The sequence below is a fragment of the Oncorhynchus nerka genome, linkage group LG10 (assembly GCF_034236695.1).
Source record: "Oncorhynchus nerka isolate Pitt River linkage group LG10, Oner_Uvic_2.0, whole genome shotgun sequence".
NCBI classification, from domain to species: domain Eukaryota; kingdom Metazoa; phylum Chordata; class Actinopteri; order Salmoniformes; family Salmonidae; genus Oncorhynchus; species Oncorhynchus nerka.
In genome coordinates, this window is record NC_088405.1 from 54,846,655 (window position 1) to 54,869,102 (window position 22,448).

Below are 22,448 nucleotides of genomic sequence, written 5' to 3' on the forward strand. Positions count from 1 at the left end.
ACCAATAAGAGCGCTATAGAGTAAAAGGTTGTACATTAAATTTGACCATCACTTTTCTCGGCCCTATGATATATGTGGTCACCGCCCCAGCGTAAATTTGATTGGTTTAACGCTCCCCTCTCCATGCTCTTCTGATGACCATGGCTTAATCCCATTGGTTTAGAGATGGGTCATGTCAGGGGGGTAGCTTTGGGGCAGTTCTACGCACGCGTTCTTATCGTCGCACTGTACTTGTTGTTTGGCGTGAGTATACATGAGGAATACAGGTGAGTGACGCTATAAATTATGCGATGTTGGAAAAAAACCTTTTAATGTTCTTGGTTTACGTCCAACGCAAAAATGTTCTCTTTAGCTGCTATCTATTAATGCGCATGGAATTGTTTTTCTGTGATGTAACCTGTCTATGTTGTAGTATCTGTCTACATTGTGTCATTCAACCGAATCGTATCCTCGTTACGCTAGAGATTAACTATATTAGCAGAGTTGTGTTTTTATTTCTCAACATCAACAATAAAGTAGGACATTATAGTAGTCACTAGAGTCTATACTAGTCCAGTTCATTCAGAGAATATGAGATAAAGGTCTTTATTGCTGCCTATACACATTTGTCTTGAGCATGCACACTACCAGTGTCCTCCTCTTAACATTTTCACAGGAGACAGATAATGAAGTTCAACAAACAAAAATCCCCACAAGCAGAAAAGGAATTTGGGGGGACTTTGGGTGAGTTTGCTTTATTAAAAAGAAAACACATTTTGCATGTTCAGTTTTAAATAGGCATATTGCAATCCCATCTCACACCTATTCTCTTCTCCACCAACTTCACTTCCTTGGTCTCTCTTCCTCTTCCCCCTTGAAGGTGCCACCTGTATACCTGTCTTCTTGCCCCTGACGGTACTTTACCTGCTCTGTGTATGTCGCTCCCCTGTGGCCAGCGTGCTCCAGTGGCCCCCTGTCCTGCCCCCCACAGCCCAGCTATGGGACCCCCTGGCCCCTGTTCTCATACTGGGCTGGATGGCCCTCCAGAGCTTCTTTTACCTGCTGCCTATGGGGAAGGTGAGACGAGCTGTTCATTATGAATACCTTTGAGTTCTGGAGTCCTTGTCTCTTGACTACGTTGTCATGTGAGGTTTGGCTGATACACATATCTCTGTCTTACCTGCAGGTGTCTGAGGGGATGGTGCTAAAAGATGGCTCGAGACTCAAGTACCCCATAAACGGTATTGTAGGGTTGGCGGGTGCAGAAATAAAGCTTTGAAGTAGTGTGTTCCAATGTGTACAGTTTCAATTTTAAGCAGGTTTGCTTTGAGCTGGGTGCGAAGAGTTAACTGGTTATGTTTTCATCTACTGCAGGTGTCATTGACCTTGAGCTATGCAGGCCATTCGTCCACAATGATGTATCTTGTTGCAAGCTACTCAGTCCAAACTCAACTTGTTTTTTTAATGATTCCTTCTCCCAACTAATTATCTATTGTATCTATCCCTCCCACCTGCTCCCTCACCCTTTCTAGCTCTGTTTCTATCTTTCTCTTTTTCTCTCGCCTTCTACAGGTTTTCATGCCCTTTGCATCACAGCTGTGCTGTTGACATTGTCACTATGGCTGGGGATGCCTCTGGGGTATCTCTTTGAGCTGTTGTTGCCTCTGGCAGTGTGTGCTATTGGGGTGTCATTCCTCCTCTCCCTCTACCTCTACATATGCTCCTTCTGGGCCCCTCACCATGCCCTCGCCCAGGGGGGAAACACAGGTAAGGGTGGTGCAGGATTAGAGAAGTAACATAAAATATCAAGTAAACAACATACATCAAAATGCATTAGAGGTTTTCCTGTATAGGCTCACGCCTGCTATATCTCACACAGGAAACCCCCTGTATGATTTCTTTATGGGACGAGAGCTGAACCCGCGGATTGGAAGCTTTGATCTGAAGTATTTTTGTGAGCTGAGACCAGGTCTGATTGGCTGGGTGAGTAGAAATGGAGCAAGGGTGACTATATTATATGAAGTAAAATATAATTGTGTTGATATGTAAAAAAAAAAAAAAAAAAAAACCTCTTCCAATTAGGTGGTGATTAACTTTGGGATGCTAATGAAAGAGGTGGAGCTACGGGACTCCGCCTCCCTGGCCATGATACTGGTCAACGGCTTCCAGCTGCTCTACGTGGCGGATGCTCTGTGGAATGAGGTGAGAGGACAGTCCACAGGAATAGCTAGGAAATAACAGTGGTATAAAAGAGTGAGGCCAATTGAATGTGTTGTGGTGTTACACTGCAGATGTATATTGAGCCCTAAAATTCATTACATTTCTGCAGTGCTGTATGTTTTCATTTGACAGTGGAATATATTTTCTTGACTGATGCTCTCTCTGTGATGTTGCAGGAGGCTGTGCTGACCACCATGGACATAGTGCATGATGGCTTTGGGTTTATGTTGGTCTTTGGGGACCTGGCCTGGGTTCCCTTTACGTACAGCCTGCAAGCTGCCTTCCTGGTCGTGCACCCACAGTCCCTTAGTCTTCTAGGAGCCACAGCTATAGTCACATTGAATGGTAAATCATGTTTTAAGATGTGGGGTGGGAAAGTGTGCATTCTGCACTTAAAGATTTGTTATATTTGTTTGTCCCCTTATCAATGGAATGTATTTTATCTCTTCTTGTCATTAGGTGCTGGGTATTATATCTTCAGAAAATCAAACTCCCAGAAGAACCAATTCAGACGAGACCCTACACATCCCAGTGTTGCAAGTTAGTATTCAACTTCTTGATTCGATTTCCTGGCATGGCAACTTCCACACGTTTTTAGTTTGGAATTAATACACTTTTCTTAAATCAGTTTAACAGTTTTGAGAGGATAGATAGAATTGGGCCATCTCACTGATGACATCTTTATTACTGGCTGTTTCAAATTTTGTTTTCCATAATGGAACAAAGTGCATAATGAATACAGTGGACGGTAGGAGGCACCACAGAGTAGAATCTGGCCGCAACAGAAAGAGCAGATGGAGTGTGAATAATTTGCAATCTGATCTCTCTCAAATGGGGCGGCAGGTAGCGTGTTGGACTAGTAACCGAAAGGTTGCTAGATCGAATCCCCGAGCTGACAAGGTGAAAATCTGTCGTTGAACAAGGAAGTTAACCCACTGTTCCTAGGCAGTCATTGAAAATACGAATTTGTTCTTAACTGACTTGCCTAGTTCAATAAAGGTAATGCCACATCCAAAACTAAAGAAAAATATATATAATTTCCCCCTGTGCCTGTAGACCTGGAGACTATTGCCACAGCAACTGGGAAGCGCCTTTTGGTGTCTGGCTGGTGGGGCCTCGTACGCCATCCTAACTACCTAGGAGACCTTCTCATGGCCCTGGCATGGTCCCTGCCGTGTGGTAAGTAGAGATCAAATAGACCCTCTCTGCATCCAGCCAGCATGTCAGACACCTTGACTTTTTCCACATTTTGTTATATTACAGCCTTATTCTAAAATTGATAAATATATATATATTATCATTGATCTACATACAATACCCCATAATGACAAAGCAAAACTGTTTTTTTATTTATTTTTTACAACTAACAAAACTGATATCTTATTTACATAAGTATTCAGACCCTTTACTCAGTACTTTGTTGAAGAACCTTTGGCAGTAATTACAGCCTCGAGTCTTCTTGGGTATGATGCTACAAGCTTGGCACACCTATATTTAGGGAGTTTCTCCCATTCTTCTCTGCAGATCCTCTCAAGCTCTGTCAGGTTGGATGGAGAGCGTCACTGCACAGCTATTTTCAGGTCTCTCCAGACATGTTTGATCTGGTTCAGGTCCGGGTTCTGGTTGGGCCACTCAAGGACATTCAAAGACTTTTCCCGAAGCCACTCCTGCATTGTCTTGGCTGTGTGCTTAGTCGTTGTCCTGTTGGAAGGTGAATCTTCGCCCCCAGTCTTAGGTCCTGAGCACTCTAGAGCAGGTTTTCATCAAGGCTCTCTCTGTACTTTGCTCCGTTCATTTTTCCCTCGATCCTGACTAGTCTCCCTGCCGCTGATAAACATTCCCACAGCATGATGCTGCCACCACCATGCTTCACTGTAGGGATGGTGCCAGTTTTCCTCCAGACGTGACGCTTGGCATTCAGGCCAAAGAGTTCCATATTGGTTTCATCAGACCAGATAATCTTGTTTCTCATGTTTTGAGAGTCTTTATGTGCCTTTTGGCAAACTCCAAGCGAGCTGTCGTGTGCCTTTGACTGAGGAATGGCTTCCGTCTGGCCACTCTATCATAAAGGCATGTAAGTCGCTCTGGATAAGAGCGTCTGCTAAATGACTTAAATGTAAATGTAAATGTAAATTGATGGAGTGCTGCAGAGATGGTTGTCTTTCTGGATGGTTCTTCAATCTGCACATAGGAACTCTAGAGCTCTGTCAGGGTGACCATTGGGTTCTTGGTCACCTCCTAGACCAATGCCCCTCTCCCCCCCATTCCTAATTTTTGCCGTGTGGCCAGCTCTAGGAAGTCTTGGTGGTTCCAAACTTCTTCCATTGAAGAATTATGTTCACTGTGTTCTTGGGGACCTTCAATGCTGCAGAAATGTTTAGGTACCCTTCCCCAGATCTGTGCCTCGACACAATCCTGTCTCGGAGCTCTACGGACAAGTCCTTTGACGTCATGGCTTGGTTTTTCCTCTGACATGCACTGTCAACTGTGGGACCTGATATAGACAGGTGTGTGCCTTTCCAAATCATGTCAAATCATTAGAATTTACCACATGTGGACTCCAAGTTGAAACATCAATGGTGATCAATGGAAACAGGATGCACCTGAGCTCAATTTTTGAGTCGTGTAGCAAAGATGGGTAAATAAGGTATCTGTTTTATATTTTTAATACATTTGCAAAAATGTCTAAACCTGTTTTTTGCTTTTTTATTGTGGGGCATTGTGTGTAGATTGTGTAGATCCATTTTAGGATAAGGCTGTAACGTACCAAAATATCAAGGGGTCTGAATACTTTCTGAAGGCACTTTATTCTGATCCTATGTACTGTATGTCTTGTTCCAGGATTCAACCATCTTCTACCTTACTTTTATGTTGTGTACTTCACTGTCCTGTTAATTCACCGAGAGGCCCGTGACGAGAGGCACTGCAGGGCCAAGTATGGCCTGGCATGGGACAGCTACTGCAGGCGCGTGCCCTACAGGATCTTCCCCTATATCTACTGAGCTAAGCTTCGACCGAAGCAGTCAGGACAGAGCCGGGGCCCGGGAGCATGCAAGGGATCTACACTGCATATGATGGCCAGCTGTGTTGTATAAAGTGCACTTTCTGAACCTCAACAGACTAGACTGAAGAAAAACTACTGAAATCCTGTCTTTTCTCTGTAATAATGAATATGTACTTTACACATGATGACTGTGGAGAAAATGGCACTTCTGACTCTATATAAACTGGCCAGACAAGCTGACAGTTTGGCCCAGCGGCTTTACCATTTGTTCACAGTAGTGATGTCTTTCTAGTGAGTCTCAAGCACGATCAATCTTGAGCATTAGCTTTCATACTGATCTTTCCTTTCTTCCTCAAGATTGGACACTATGGACTGGTTTCCCAAACACAGATTAAGCCTAGTCCTGGACTAAAAAGCATGCTCGATGGGGAATCTCCATTTTAAAGTGTGTTTTAGCACAGGAGTAGGCTTAATCTCTGTCCAAGAAACCAGCCCTACACTTTATTTCAAATGAACAGATGAGTCACATTTCAGTAACTGTGGTGTATTAGCACTGATCTGAAAGATATTCAAATGATCAGGAAAATGTATGCATGTATTGAGATGGTCATGTTGGACGTTATTGGAGAGTGACGAGTGTTAGCCTGTTTCTTTAATATTTCAAAACTGAAATTGAAGCCTTAAGTTTACCTTAACGTGATTGCATAACTTTGTTGTGAATTTTTACAACAAAAAACACAATAAACAATAGTAATTGCAGTCAGAATAAATGTTTACAAAATTGTATGCAAACAACTAATACCAGTCTGGCCCTGAATTTGAATTGAAAATAAGATGGGTAAATATGAGTCTCTTTATTAACTGTTATAGAATACTAAAACATTCTCAATCAACACATTCTTCACTTTTCTTCAACTCTTCTCCAAAGCACTCATCTCATCCTCCTTCCTGTGCTCTCTCCATAACTCAGCAGCCAGTCCTCTCACCTCCTGGGTATGGTCAGAACCCCAAGCTTGAAAGATCTCACATTTCTTATTTCAAATAATTGTTTCTCATATCCCCGTTCATCTCCCCCTTTGGGCAGAGCTGCCCTGGCCTGGGATAGCACAGTACGGAGTTGTCTCAAAGCTGCCAAGCAGTATCCAACATCATCCTGCTTACTTCTCCCATTCAGAATATGAGCCACGGATTCCACAGCTCTGGCTGGGGTCCTCTCGGTCAAAGTAACCCCCTGGACAAAATGGCTGCCTCCCCTCCCTGAAGGGCCCCCCGAAGGGAGCTGAGAACACCCTGCCTGAGCTCAGAGCCTCGGACACAGTCAGAACCATCTGGCAGAACTCCTGAGTTAGGTCTGACTCGATGTCACCATTGATCATCAGGCATAGGGTGAAGGTGTTGCCAAACAGAGCATTGACCAAGCCATTGCAAACAAGAGGGGGTGGATGAGGTTAGAGGAGGGATTTTGTCATTGACTGGAAGCACATTGATTTTGTCCCCTTGGCCTTCCTCACCTCCTTTCTGTGTTTACATTTACATTTTACATTTAAGTCATTTAGCAGACGCTCTTATCCAGAGCGACTTACAAATTGGTGCGTTCACCTTAAGACATCCAGTGGAACAGCCACTTTACAATAGTGCATCTAAATCTTTTAAGGGGGGGGGGTGAGAAGGATTACTTTATCCTATCCTAGGTATTCCTGAAAGAGGTGGGGTTTCAGGTGTCTCCGGAAGGTGGTGATTGACTCCGCTGTCCTGGCGTCGTGAGGGAGTTTGTTCCACCATTGGGGGGCCAGAGCAGCGAACAGTTTTGACTGGGCTGCGCGGGAACTGTACTTCCTCAGTGGTAGGGAGGCGAGCAGGCCAGAGGTGGATGAATGCAGTGCCCTTGTTTGGGTGTAGGGCCTGATCAGAGCCTGGAGGTACTGAGGTGCCGTTCCCCTCACAGCTCCGTAGGCAAGCACCATGGTCTTGTAGCGGATGCGAGCTTCAACTGGAAGCCAGTGGAGAGAGCGGAGGAGCGGGGTGACGTGAGAGAACTTGGGAAGGTTGAACACCAGACGGGCTGCGGCGTTCTGGAGTTGTAGGGGTTTAATGGCACAGGCAGGGAGCCCAGCCAACAGCGAGTTGCAGTAATCCAGACGGGAGATGACAAGTGCCTGGATTAGGACCTGCGCCGCTTCCTGTGTGAGGCAGGGTCGTACTCTGCGGATGTTGTAGAGCATGAACCTACAGGAACGGGCCACCGCCTTGATGTTATTTGAGAACGACAGGGTGTTGTCCAGGATCACGCCAAGGTTCTTAGCGCTCTGGGACGAGGACACAATGGAGTTGTCAACCGTGATGGCGAGATCATGGAACGGGCAGTCCTTCCCCGGGAGGAAGAGCAGCTCCGTCTTGCCGAGGTTCAGCTTGAGGTGGTGATCCGTCATCCACACTGATATGTCTGCCAGACATGCAGAGATGCGATTCGCCACCTGGTCATCAGAAAGGGGAAAGGAGAAGATTAATTGTGTGTCGTCTGCATAGCAATGATAGGAGAGACCATGTGAGGTTATGACAGAGCCAAGTGACTTGGTGTATAGCGAGAATAGGAGAGGGCCTAGAACAGAGCCCTGGGGACGCCAGTGGTGAGAGCGCGTGGTGAGGAGACAGATTCTCGCCACGCCACCTGGTAGGAGCGACCTGTCAGGTAGGACGCAATCCAAGCGTGGGCCGCGCCGGAGATGCCCAACTCGGAGAGGGTGGAGAGGAGGATCTGATGGTTCACAGTATCGAAGGCAGCCGATAGGTCTAGAAGGATGAGAGCAGAGGAGAGAGTTAGCTTTAGCAGTGCGGAGGGCCTCCGTGATACAGAGAAGAGCAGTCTCAGTTGAATGACTAGTCTTGAAACCTGACTGATTTGGATCAAGAAGGTCATTCTGAGAGAAATAGCGGGAGAGCTGGCCAAGGACGGCACGTTCAAGAGTTTTGGAGAGAAAAGAAAGAAGGGATACTGGTCTGTAGTTGTTGACATCGGAGGGATCGAGTGTAGGTTTTTTCAGAAGGGGTGCAACTCTCGCTCTCTTGAAGACAGAAGGGACGTAGCCAGCGGTCAGGGATGAGTTGATGAGCGAGGTGAGGTAAGGGAGAAGGTCTCCGGAAATGGTCTGGAGAAGAGAGGAGGGAATAGGGTCAAGCGGGCAGGTTGTTGGGCGGCCGGCCGTCACAAGACGCGAGATTTCATCTGGAGAGAGAGGGGAGAAAGAGGTCAGAGCACAGGGTAGGGCAGTGTGAGCAGAACCAGCGGTGTCGTTTGACTTAGCAAACGAGGATCGGATGTCGTCGACCTTCTTTTCAAAATGGTTGACGAAGTCATCTGCAGAGAGGGAGGAGGGGGGGAGGATTCAGGAGGGAGGAGAAGGTGGCAAAGAGCTTCCTAGGGTTAGAGGCAGATGCTTGGATTTTAGAGTGGTAGAAAGTGGCTTTAGCAGCAGAGACAGAAGAGGAAAATGTAGAGAGGAGGGAGTGAAAGGATGCCAGGTCCGCAGGGAGGCGAGTTTTCCTCCATTTCCGCTCGGCTGCCCGGAGCCCTGTTCTGTGAGCTCGCAATGAGTCGTCGAGCCACGGAGCAGGAGGGGAGGACCGAGCCGGCCTGGAGGATAGGGGACATAGAGAATCAAGGGATGCAGAAAGGGAGGAGAGGAGGGTTGAGGAGGCAGAATCAGGAGATAGGTTGGAGAAGGTTTGAGCAGAGGGAAGAGATGATAGGATGGAAGAGGAGAGAGTAGCGGGGGAGAGAGAGCGAAGATTGGGACGGCGCGATACCATCCGAGTAGGGGCAGTGTGGGAAGTGTTGGATGAGAGCAAGAGGGAAAAGGATACAAGGTAGTGGTCGGAGACTTGGAGGAGTTGCAGTGAGGTTAGTGGAAGAACAGCATCTAGTAAAGATGAGGTCGAGCGTATTGCCTGCCTTGTGAGTAGAGGGGGAAGGTGAGAGGGTGAGGTCAAAAGAGGAGAGGAGTGGAAAGAAGGAGGCAGAGAGGAATGAGTCAAAGGTAGACGTGGGGAGGTTAAAGTCGCCCAGAACTGTGAGAGGTGAGCCATCCTCAGGAAAGGAGCTTATCAAGGCATCAAGCTCATTGATGAACTCTCCGAGGGAACCTGGAGGGCGATAAATGATAAGGATGTTAAGCTTGAAAGGGCTGGTAACTGTGACAGCATGGAATTCAAAGGAGGCGATAGACAGATGGGTAAGGGGAGAAAGAGAGAATGACCACTTGGGAGAGATGAGGATCCCGGTGCCACCACCCGCTGACCAGAAGCTCTCGGGGTGTGCGAGAACACGTGGGCGGACGAAGAGAGAGCAGTAGGAGTAGCAGTGTTATCTGTGGTGATCCATGTTTCCGTCAGTGCCAAGAAGTCGAGGACTGGAGGGAGGCATAGGCTGAGATGAACTCTGCCTTGTTGGCCGCAGATCGGCAGTTCCAGAGGCTACCGGAGACCTGGAACTCCACGTGGGTCGTGCGCGCTGGGACCACCAGATTAGAGTGGCCGCGGCCACGCGGTGTGGAGCGTTTGTATGGTCTGTGCAGAGAGGAGAGAACAGGGATAGACAGACACATAGTTGACAGGCTACAGAAGAGGCTACGCTAATGCAAAGGAGATTGGAATGACAAATGGACTACACGTCTCGAATGTTCAGAAAGTTAAGCTTACGTAGCAGGAATCTTATTGACTAAAATAATTCAAATGATACAGTACTGCTGAAGTAGGCTAGCTGGCAGTGGCTGCGTTGTTGTTGTTCTATCTCTCTATAATGCTGTTTCTTGTATTATGGTCTCTTGTTTCTTTAGAGGTTTCACTTTGTTGTCCTTTTTCTTTTCCTTTTTCTTCTGTCCTTATTTTGTCTTCCTTTCTTCTGTTAACTAGATATTTTTTGTTGTTATTCTTTGTAAGCTAGCTAGCTTCTTCCAGGAGTGTCCCTAGCAACTGCTTAGCAACAAGTAAACAATTCAGCTAGCAATTCAGCTAGCTAAGATAACTGTACAATTTTATGAAAAATAGTTACTTCTTCAAAAGCCTGTCTTTTTGGTTTGTTCCTTGTTTTGTCTTCTATTGAGTCTTGCAGTTTTCTCTTGATTTTTTCGATGTACTTCACTCTAAAAAACCATTTAAATCTCAATATATACAGGAGCTCATTTTTCAGCAGCTGCTCAATTTGGAACTCCGGAACACACCTTTACCCTTTGTGTTTACCCTTTCTCTGTCCCTGCTCTTTCACTGATTTACCCACACTCTCAAGTCCAGCCCCAGAATCCTTGACTTCGATATCCGCGATGACCACAATTTGACTTTGACTCTTTCTTCACAACTGGATGACAATGCCCCTTCTGTCCTTTATCATCTGTCTTCACTGCTTCTCTTGTACTGCTCCCTTCCTGTCCTGCGGCATCATCTCCTCCTCCAGTATCTCCATCTGGGCTTTCCCCCTCCTGGTGCTGCTCCCACAGGGGGACCAGAGCCCCTACAGCCCCACCCTTCACCAAATTTCTGAACTTCTCCTGGCTGCTCAACAGGTCCTCAACACAGTGCCTCTTCTGAGAAAGCATCGATATTCAGCCCAGAGAGCCTGTCAGAAAGTCCAGCTCCTCACTCTCTTCAAACCCCTTCTCCATGTCTGCAGCGACTGTCTCCAATATTTGCAGCGACCACCTGCACTGCTTCTTCATCCTCGTCTCCTAACTATTTAAGTTTGGTTAAAATGTCCTTAATCTCCTCCACACCCACTTCCCTAGATGACTGAATTTCTGCTAACCTGGAGAGGAGCTCTATAACCTGTGCTCTTTCCTTTGTCTCCTCACTACCTCCCATTTCCTCAACAGCCTTTAAAACACTCCATCCCTCCCTCTTCCCCATGTTTCAGCCTAAGCAGAATATCCTGCATCTTCTTCCTCCCCCCACTTTCTGTATCTCCCATGTGTTCAGCTTCTGTAAAACAAATTCCTTATAGAATTCCTCTGAGCACACGGACTGATATGTAGTTCGGTAGTACTCCAGTCCACAGTTAGGTTCATTGTATTGTGGACAGGTATAGCAAGAGGGTTTGGATAAGCACAGCCTGCACACTTCGCTTTGTGGTATCTGTATGATCAGCATCTCCATTCTCTTTCCCTGCAGTTGGTGTCAGAAAATCACTGTTATTGGTGATTACTCTGGCAGGAAGTTCAATTCCATCTCTAGTGATAGTATCAGACTCTGATCCCTTGGTCCAATGTCAGTCAGTAATTTCCTCACGGATGGAGGGATTCTCTGTCTAAGTATTTGATTCATTATTTTGGGTGGGCAAATGAGTTTCTAATTCTGATTGCACGCGGATGTAATAATGTTGAGTGAAACGATGAACGTCCAATTTGCCTGGAATGAAAGATAGTTTTGCATCCGAGTTCACTCACAGCATTCAACGTGAGAGACAACTTGGTTCACTGGGGCCGTACCTTAAGTATCAGTACATCGTCAGACACATGCAAATTCCGATATGGTACAGTAATTCTAATTAGCTCGGAGTTTTATCAACCTCAAACTGTCAAATAATTAAAAGTGTGAGACTTAACTTTGGAGAAACTCCTACCCTAAATGGTTTCTGAGTTTGTCGCATATCCGTCGTAAAACGATCGCAAAAGCAACTAACTGGCAGACATGGAAGATGCATTATGAAATGGGGTGCGTTTCCGTCACAAGCTGTGTTTCCTTTAACTTGTCGACATTTAGAACGTTTGCATACAAAATAGATACGGTAATTGCCTGCTAGTGTGCGTTTCCATTCAACTATAGTGGGTTGATAAACTGCTGGACATAATGACGTTACACCTACATAAAACTTGTTTTTTTCCTCGCAAAAACCTAGTTTCGAATGACAAGTGTTTCCATCACCCATTTAGGAAAATTCCCCATTAATAAATTGGCGCCAGCGTGTATGCCCTCACACCTGTGTTTCATGTCTCTGGTTGCCCACCTAAACCAGCATGGATAGAATAATATTTCCCATATTTTTCATGTCAACGATCGCCACGAGTTCACTCTATGGTAAAACTTGCACTCCTGTAGATCTTAAATAATTGCATGGTAACTTTTCAGCCAACCAGAAAAGGCCAAGCAATTCAGGCATTCTTGAAAGTCAAGATATATTTTTATAGTTACACATGTTTATTTGCAAGCATTCGGCATTTAATTCAATGTGGAATTGAGTTTATAGTGATATCACGTGCTCCACGTACCTTCAAATGTCGGCAATAATTACTATTCGGAAAACACATTTCATAATTTGTCGCAATAAGAAAGTTGGACAAAATAATAATTCACCTGTAAAACGGATAAAAATATTATCGACCTTCAGAAAACTATCTGCAGTTTCCATGAGCATTGCAAGGATTGTTTGTCTTGGACATTGCTTTTTTCAAATAAACATGTGCCAATGGAAACCTGCCTACATAAAACATCACAGTATCGTTCGAGATACTTCCCTCAAGTATAATTTCCTATATATATAAGAACACCATGAACAGCCATGAAAAATCGTAAATTAATTTTTCAGTATTGACTACACCAAACAGGTAATGGTGATATTTTATTGCAATACAACGCAGCCCCCCCCATAGGAAATGGCGATTTAATAATTCAACTTTCAAGTATGCTTATCAGCTGAGCGTAAAGTGTTCCATACAAATATAATTGACATGGAGCACATCTACATAAATAAACAACGGTCTCTTTATTATCTATTCTATTTCAATACAGGATGCATTTCAAATGGTTGGGTTTCATGTAGAAAAGTATGCACTCTTTTTCTCTGACAACTGTTCTGCAACAGTTTACCCCCTCGCCAGCGGTCCAGTTAGAATCCCTTCTCCACCAGCCACTCCTTCAGCTCTGTATCAAAGTGACCTTTGACCCGAAGTGTCATGGTCACCTCATTGACCTGTGTTGGCAGGTCTTTGCCAGTAAGCTGTTGCAGGTACTCCTTAACATCCTTCTCAAGAGCCTGACGGGAGAAAGTAGCACCATTAATTAGGAGGAAACAATTGCATATTGACAGGAAAACATAACAGATAGATAAATATAAAGCTCTTATACTTCCAGTCAGTCATCCATACTGATTTGCAATTCGGCAAAAGTTACAAAAATGTTTTGACAGAAGAACCATAGAATTTCTGTCTCGCTCACCCAGATGTCCCCTTCAACCTTGCGTACAAGGGTTGTCTTGCGGCTGCCATGGGTGAGGTCTGTGTAGACAGGAACATTGTGCATTCGGGAGCGACGGATCATGTACGGCAAAGCAGGAGGTACCTCTATAAAATTTTGGGTTAAAGGGGTAAGGAAAAGATGGAAAAACATTTGAGGTTAACCATAAAGTAAATGTCACCTGCTAGGTTAGTCTTTGATCATGACTTAGTTCCATTACACATAAGTCATTGGACAAAGGCGTCTTCTGTATATGGGATGGGATGGGGGGGGAGCCCCGTGTTTGTTTAGAGCCCCGACGCTCGGTCTGCACATTAACATGAATCACTAGCGGTATGGTTTTGGAAGCATAAGGACATTGTCTTTCATATCACCGAAAAATGTCGGCTGCAACTGGCCATATTTACACGTTTACAGCGCTTGATTACGGAAAACAGACGGAAGACAGTTGACTACCTATGCTAATTAGCTATCAATCTCCGGTGTCAAGCTTTACCTGATGGAGGAGTCCAGCCAGATGGGGAAGGACCGTCATGTTTAGGGGGAATGGGCACTCGTGAAGGTGGGATCAGTCGTTCCACAAATTTGTATTCTTCTGTAGATTGTAATATCCCAGTATTTGCTTCTCCAACTGAGCTACACAATGTCTGTTTTTGAAAGGGGAAGAGACAGGGAGAAATGTATTCCTGCATACCCATGATAACTCATTAATGAAAAAAAAAACAATCCATCCCAATTCCACACATTACGTATTGCTTGACATTGACACGAGCTAGCTAGCATCCTTGATTTCATGCTAGCTAACGTTTGTTACTTCGATTTGACCAACATTTCGGCCATGTAAATATATTTTTAATGAATATATTGATATCAAATAGCCAACTCACTCGTAACCGTATCGTAGTATTTGGAATCCTTGTCGTGTGATCGTAAAGATTTAAACTTGCCCTAAATCTTCTGCATAACATTGCGGATCTGTGTATGAAGGGGAGCGACATGTTTCTTTTGACCACCACACGTGGGCGGGATCAGAGAGTACAACGTCATAGGTATGCGCAGATAAATACGTCCTTTTCATTCATAAACTGTGTTCGAATACTCATACTAGCAGTACTGTTTGTGACGTAAATTGAGTATATAGTATGCTTATTGGTCATAGTATGGATACGACCGTTCTGATAAAAACCTTAGGGCATTCAGCCTCGCGGGATGCCTTGCTGACCACACCCTCCTTCCTTGCTCCAGGCCTGCCCTGCCTCTTCCACCAATCCAATTATTTCTTATGGACAGAAAAGAGCAGAGGCTCTGAGCTGTCCGATCAGGGCCATTGTCTACTTACTCGGAGTATGGATATAGTTAGCATGCCACAAGTTATCGATGTCCAACGAGAGCAGATACGAATTCGTTGATTTAACTCATTATGACAAATGTTAAGAAAATGTTGAACAATGTAATAAAGTAAATTACGTTACACGTTATGTTGGCTGACAATTTGTAAGCCTAGCTATCCTTAGGAACCGCATATCATTACAGCAGTATGTACCTGGTATGTTTAGCTACCTACTGTAACGTTAGTTGGCTACTAGTACATCGAACTTGCCAGTGTATTTACTTTATGCTATCTAACTAACTACCCAACATTTATTGACTTGATTATTCACATCATTCATAGGAACAACTAATGAATTTACAAACGCTCAACACCGGTTGGATGTGGTAGGCTGTCATTGTAAATAAGAATTTGTTCTTAACTGACTTGCCTAGTTAAATAAAAATACATGTAAAAAAACCTAAATGTGGCCCGGCATCAGTAAAAGTCGGCAAAAAAATCCAGCAACACAGTTACAGTCACCAATGCTCTGCATAAACTGCCTAACCAGCTCTGCTAGTGTGATTAAAATGATCAGAGTGAAGTATTCTCTCATTTGTGTTTGGAAGTAGCTAGACAGTTAGCTTGGGTGCTTGACTGCCATTGTGAGGTCAGAATGCTAGGAACAACCCTACTCCTCTGCCAGAGCAGCCAGTGTGCACTCTGAACACTCAAGAGCGAAATCTTTGAATTTGTGAATTAGCGTACTCTGGCACTCCAGGTTGAATTTACAAGTAGGTTGCATAGCAACAGCATCAACTACCGGTAGACAGGCAAAGCACGCTCAACTGAAAGGATACTGTTCGTTTACAGTATACTAAAATGAACTTATAGTATGTAGTATATACTCTTTAAGTATGTAGTATACAATATGTTATTATGGGTATTTGAACACAGCTTTAGTCAAGACCATAAAGATAGAGGACTCGTCTTTGTATCTGTGCCACTATAGCGTCTGTGACAGAAATTGAGAAATTTTAAAGTTGTTCATTTTCTTCTTCACGATTGGCTCATCCCTCCTTATGACCCAGTTGGACATGACTCCGTCAGGGTCACCAGGTGGGATCAGCCAATGAAGTTGGAAGTCCCACCTAGTTGACTACATTAAAATCTGCCTGTGTTAAAATGGTGGATGCCCTCAATGGTGTTGCCCATGCTAATATGGCCTTTTGGTCCAGATGACAGGTGAAACGCTTGCTGACCTGCGACTTTTTGGTGAGATATAAAATACATTTAAACTCTGTGTTGTAACATACACTACATGACCGAAAGTATGTGAACACCTGCTTGTCAAACATCTCATTCCAAAATCATGGGCTTTAACATGGAGTTGGTCCCTCCTTTGCTGCTAAAGCAGCCTCCACTCTTCTTGTATCCTGTGCACGTGACAAATACACTTTGATTTGACTAGCCAGAGTCTCTTGATATTTCCTGTCGACTTAAATGTCAACAAGGACAACTTCTTAATAGGCGATATTTAAAATATCATGAAACTTGAGTCCCTTTGTTATTAGTACACTGTACAAAGTATGTGGATTGAGCTATTTTAGTCACACTCATTGCTGACAGGTGTATAAAATCGATCACACAGCCATGCCATTTCCATAGACACACACTGGCAGTAGAATGGCCTTACTGAAGAGCTCAGTGACTTTCAACGTGGCACCGTCATAGGCTGCCACCTTTCCAACAAGTCAGTTCATCAAATTTCTGCCCTGCCAGAGCTGCCCCGGTCAACTGTAAGTGCTGTTATTGTGAAGTGGAAACGTCTAGGAGCAACAACGGCCCACCTCTGTCATCGTTAGCAACCCTAACTACGGAGATCCAAACTGCCTCTGGAAGCAAGGTCAGCACAATAACTGTTAGCCGGGAGCTTCATGAAATTGGTTTCCATGGCAGAGCAGCCGCACACAAGCCTAAGATCACCATGTGCAATGCTAAGTGTTGGCTGGAGTGGTGTAAAGCTCACTGCCATTGGACTCTGGAGTAGAGGAAACGCGTTCTCTGGAGGGATGAATTACTCTTCACCTTCTGGCAGTCTGTCGGACTAATCTGGGTTTGGAGGATGCCAGGAGAACGCTACCTGCACCAATGCATAGTGCCAATTGTACAGTTTGGAGGAGGAATAATGGTCAGGGGCTGTTTTTCATGGTTCAGGCTAAGCCCCTTAGTTCCAGCGAAAGGAAGAATCTCAATGCTACAGCATAAAATTACATTCTAGAAGATTCTGTGCTTCCAACTTTATGGCGACAGTTTGGGGAAGGCCCTTTCCTGTTTCAGCATGACACTGCCCCCCATGAACAAAGCAAGGTCCATACAGAAATGGTTTGTCGAGATCGGTGTGGAAGAACTTGACTGGCCTGCACAGAGCCCTGACCTCAATCCCATCGAACACCTTTGTGATGAATTGGAACGCCGACTGCGAGCCAGGCCTAATCACCCAACATCAGTGCCCAACCTCGCTAATGCTCTTGTGGCTGAATGGAAGCAAGTCCCCGCAGCAATGTTCCAACATCTAATTGGAAGTCTTCCCACAAGAGTGGAGGCTGTTATAGCAGCAAAGGGGGAACCAACTCCATATTAATGCCCATGATTTTGGAATGAGATGTTAGACGAGCAGGTGTCCACATACTTTTGCTTATGTAGTGTAACTTATTACTTCAATACATTTATATTATATCAATATTTGCACATAAAGGAGTTTCCACCGCCATTTCTAGAATAATACACTTTACAGACATAAAAAGATCCCATCGTGTCAAACAAACAAATTGTCTGTCGGCATTTATATAATTGTACCAGCATTTCATGTTTCCATCAGCCCGGTCGCATCAGGTAAGTCATCCGCATTAAATGGTTGGATGGAAAACTGGTTACTGAAAGGTATTCAGCTCTTTATTTTCTTCCCTTCTCCCCAAGGCTCATATTGAGGAATTCCCAAGGCTCATATTGAGGAATTGGAAGGACTGTCCTGTGATAACCAGGTTGTGTGCCCCTGCAGGGCAATGCTGTGTTCAGCCAGTCTGCACTGGAGTTCAGCACACTTGAGGTTACCCCCAGACTGTTGGGAGGCAAGTAATCAATAATTAAATCTAGTCCTTAATTGAAACAATAACCAAATGCTCACCCCAGCTCTGTTTTGGTTCAAAGCTGAGGGATGTGCCTGGAGAAATGTAACCCCTCTCAAATTCATTGACAGCTATGGATGCAAGGACTGACTATCTACAGTATGATGTAAAAATGATCGTTTTAACCATGTTGTGAGGCTATAAAGTGTTTGTTTACAAACATTGGAACAAAAAAAAAGCTTACATTTTGGGTACTGATGGGGTAGGAGTTGAACGATGTGCAAGAAGCACTGCAACCTGATCTCAGAGCATTTCGTATTATTCTGTACGTAAATCCAAGACACTCCATTTAGTATGTTATGTGTTAATTTGTGGATGTTCATCACCCATTTTGTATGATATATATATTTATATATTTTTTTTTTTAACTAGGCAAGTCAGTTAAGAACAAATTCTTATTTACAATGACGGCCTACCGGGGAGCAGTGTGTTAACTGCCCTGTTCAGGGGCAGAACGACAGATTTTTACCTTGTTAGCTCGAGGATTTGATCTAGCAACCTTTCGGTTACTGGCCCAATACTCTAACCAATTGGCTACCGACCTACGAATTACAAATCTTATTATATGTTACGAATTTTCAAAACGTATTATATGATACAAATTCTAGCTAGATGGCTACGTTTAGCTAGGCTAGGGGTTAGTGTTAAGTTTAGTAGTTAGGTTAAAGGGTTCGGCCACCCATCCACCTTGACAAACCACCCTACTTTAGTTTTTGCCTTTAGTAACCATCGATCTTATGTAACCATACTAAATGTAATATATCATACTAATTTGAATGTCACAGATTTATAGTTACTATGTTACATCTAGTCTGAGACCAGGCTGGGCATTTTGTATTTCATATCATTCATTTAAAAGTTACAAAAATAATTATGTAGCAACTAAGGATTTAGAACATTACTGTAAATATGTGAAATTATTTAGGTCTGATTCATTTATTTGTGTACCATTATTTCAAGAGATTATTTGGAGGGGCTTACTTTGATTCATGTTTCCCTTTTCCTATCCCAGTCCAAGCTCCTTGGCCAGAGCATGGAATGTCAGGGGACCTACTCCCAAGGTGGGATTTTGTGTTTAATAGAAATTAAATTAACTACTAAAATGAATGTGGCATATTCTTCATGACTTGCACTTCTGGTAAGTTTGCTTTGAAGAGGCCACACTTCTGACCCTTTGTTTTGAACCATTCTCACAGGTGGACAAGCAGGAGACGAATTAAGACTGGTAGGCTAAAACAAAGATCCAATATAACAGGCGCTTTCTGAATGTGGTACCAAAATTAAGCAAGGAGGGACCAAACGCCAACTCATCAAACTATTTCCCCCAAAGCCTGTCTGCTGTGTCTCACCAGTCAAACATTGACATGACCATTCACACATGTGAGCAATGGACTTGGACCAGGTTCTGTCATTTGGAATTACATTTGGAATTGGGCTGATATTCACTGTGATTAAATACAATAAAACTCAGTGAGGAAAGAAAGTGGTACTCTGCACTGATTTGATAGTTATATTACATTGGGAAAATTGAACAGTTGTATGACAGGCTGTCCTTCTGGTCGTGGTTAAGAACCAGTGATTAAATGGACTCTGGCATGAACACAAGGTAGTTCCAAATGCACATTCTCAATTTATTTAATGTATTGGACAACGTTTACAAGTCACACTGACCGATGATATGAGAATAGTCTTTGGCCTTATCTCAACCAGTATGCCAAGATCACTCTTATCTGCCAAAGTGATCTTGGATATGACCATGGTTCCATATCTAACAGGGAGGATGGATTATACTTCAGCAGCTTCAAAAAACATATCTGACAGTAGGGCATCATCACGTCTTCCTGTGTGATTTCCCCACTGGATCAGATATGACAACAATTCTCCAAGCAGCCAAACCCGAAACAAAAATATTGAGTTATGACTGCACCTCCAACACAAAGGCCGTGTTCTTACTCTTAATACTCTCTGTCATGTCTCAAGCATTTCCCATAGAGGTTGTCCCACCTTGGCGCATCACCTTTCGGGCGGCTAGGAACACATACAGTGGCTTGCGAAAGTATTCACCCCTTGGCATTTGTCCTATTTTGTTGCCTTACAACCTGAAATTAAAATGTATTTTTGGGGGTTTGTATAATTTGATTTACACAACATGCTTACCACTGAAGATGCAACATATTTTTTATTGTGAAACAAACAAGAAATAAGACAAAAAAAACCTGAAAACTTCAGCGTGCATAGCTATTCACCCCCCCCCCCCCAAAGTCAATGCTTTGTAGAGCCACCAGCAATTACAGCAGCAAGTGGGGCATGTCTCTATAAGCTTGGCACATCTAGCCACTGGGATTTTTGCCTGGCAATACTGCTCCAGGTCCTTCAAGTTGGATGGGTTCCGCTGGTGTAGCAGTATGCTTAGGGTCATTGTCCTGCTGGAAGGTGAACCTCCGTCCCAGTCTCACATCTCTGGAAGACTAAAACAGGTTTCCCTCAAGAATTTCCCTGTATTTAGCACCATCCATCATTCCTTCAATTCTGACCAGTTTCCCAGTCACAGCATGATGCTGCCACCACCATGCTTCACTGTGGGGATGGAGTTCTCAGTGTGATGAGACGTGTTGGGTTTGCACCAGACATAGCATTTTCCTTGATGGCCAAAAGGTTCAATTTTAGTCTCATCTGACCAGAGTACCTTCTTCCATATGTTTGGGGAGTCTTCCACATGCCTTTTGGTGAACACCAAACATGTTTGCTTATTTTTTTCTGGCCACTCTCTCTGGCCACTCCGAGCCCAGCTCTGTGCAGTGTACGGCTTAAAGTGATCCTATGGACAGATACTCTAATCTCCGCTGTGGAGCTTTGCAGCTCCTTCAGGGTTATCGTGCTACCTGTCCCAGACCTGCTGTTTTCAACTCTCTAGAGACAGTAGGAGCGGTAGAGATACTCTCAATGATTGGCTATGAAAAGCCAACTGACATTTGCTCCTGAGGTGCTGACTTCTTGCACCCTCGACAACTACTGTGATTATTATTATTTGACCATGCTGGTCATTTATGAACATTTGAACATCTTGGCCATGTTCTGTTATCTCCACCCAGCACAGCCAGAAGAGGACTGGCCACCCCTCATAGCCTGGTTCCTCTCTAGGTTTCTTCCTAGGTTTTGGCCTTTCTAGGGAGTTTTTCCTAGCCACCGTGCTTCTACACCTGCATTGCTTGCTTTCCCCGCGGGGGAAAGATTCTATTGGGGAAAGGTTCCTGTGGGGGTTGCTATGGAAGCCAAGAAGGGGAGTGAGTGTGTGTGTGTGTGTGTGTGTGTGTGTGTGTGTGTGTGTGCAGGTCTGGGAGAGGAAGTGTGTCCATCTGATGAATGGGAATGTGCCTGAACTCAATTTTATACACTAATTGTAGTCTCACTCATTCATTTCTAATGACCTGTCATTTTTGACCAGGAACACCACAGGTGTACAAAAGATAAATAAACACCCCAAATTTTATGAAAATCATCCAAATGTATTTTGTGTGATCAGATGCCCTGTGTGGACAAAGTCATGGAACCTTATGACAGTCAGATTAAATGAACTACATTTTTCAGAGAGAAAATTTGGAAATCGGTCCAATTCGACCGGAACACAGCAGGAGAGTTAATAGGCGGGGTTTATGACGTTGTAGCTGTGGTAAATAGTAACGACCCAACCTCTTCGACCAGAGTTTTGAAACGTTTCTCAAACCGGAAATGGATGCAACCGGTAAAATGGACCCATTTTTCTTCAAGTTTAATGGCGAACTACACACAGAAAATGTGTATTGTCGCCACCCACTGGACGGTGGTGAAACATTTTGAAAGAAAAAGTCAATTCCAAAAGGGGGAAGACAAAGGTTACAATAATCAACACAAACTACACCATTTTTTTTTAGTATGCAGTACCAGTCAAAAGTTTGGACACGTACTCATTCAAGGGGTTTTCTTTATTTGTACTATTATGTCCAAACCTTTGACTGGTACTGTATATTCTCGCTCCTTCAGTCATTCGAAACCTCAAATTCCCTGCTCAGGCTCTGGGGCCTGAGAGGGTGGTCGAATGGTTGTGCAGGCCAGGTCATCTGCTGCAACACTGCATCACTCTCCTTCTTGGTCAAATAGCCTTTACAGAGCCTGGAGGTGTGTTAGGTCATTGTCCTGTTGAAAAACAAATGATAGTCCCAATAAGTGCAAACCAGATGGGATGTCGTATCGCTGCAGAATTCTGTGGCCATGCTGGTTAAGTGTGCCTTGAGTTCTAAATAAATCACTGACAGTGTCACCAGCAAAGCACCCACACGCCATCACACCTCCTCCTCCAATGCTTCACAGCGAGAACCACACATGCAGAGATCATCGGTTCACCCACTCTGCGTCTCACAAAGACACACGGCGGTTGGAACTGCAATGAAAGTCTGTCCTTTGGTCTGATGTGTCAAATTTGAGATTTTTGGTTCCAACCAAAATGCAGAGTAGGTGAATGGATGATCCCCGCATGTGTGGTTCCCACTGTGAA

At 44.2% G+C, this 22,448-nt stretch overlaps 2 protein-coding genes and 1 pseudogene across 2 annotated transcripts; 1 reads left to right on the top strand and 2 right to left on the bottom strand.

Moving 5' to 3' along the window:
* The first annotated feature begins 150 nt into the window (after nucleotides 1-150).
* tm7sf2 (transmembrane 7 superfamily member 2) lies at nucleotides 151-6,002 on the top strand. The gene is made up of 11 exons (XM_029670517.2): nucleotides 151-266; nucleotides 656-723; nucleotides 860-1,056; nucleotides 1,166-1,220; nucleotides 1,552-1,746; nucleotides 1,859-1,962; nucleotides 2,062-2,181; nucleotides 2,376-2,544; nucleotides 2,659-2,739; nucleotides 3,256-3,378; nucleotides 5,041-6,002. The coding sequence occupies exons 1-11, from the start codon at nucleotides 166-168 to the stop codon at nucleotides 5,199-5,201; spliced, it is 1,374 nt and encodes a 457-aa protein (XP_029526377.1). The 5' UTR covers nucleotides 151-165; the 3' UTR covers nucleotides 5,202-6,002.
* Nucleotides 5,958-11,512, bottom strand: LOC115134941 (uncharacterized; annotated as a pseudogene).
* A 1,275-nt stretch (nucleotides 11,513-12,787) lies between these two features.
* On the bottom strand, nucleotides 12,788-14,446 carry LOC115135639 (large ribosomal subunit protein mL49). Its single transcript, XM_029670538.2, has 4 exons — nucleotides 14,308-14,446; nucleotides 13,917-14,067; nucleotides 13,403-13,527; nucleotides 12,788-13,220 (listed from the first exon to the last, which is right to left on the bottom strand). The coding sequence occupies exons 1-4, from the start codon at nucleotides 14,416-14,418 to the stop codon at nucleotides 13,074-13,076; spliced, it is 534 nt and encodes a 177-aa protein (XP_029526398.1). The 5' UTR covers nucleotides 14,419-14,446; the 3' UTR covers nucleotides 12,788-13,073.
* Nucleotides 14,447-22,448: the final 8,002 nt, after the last annotated feature.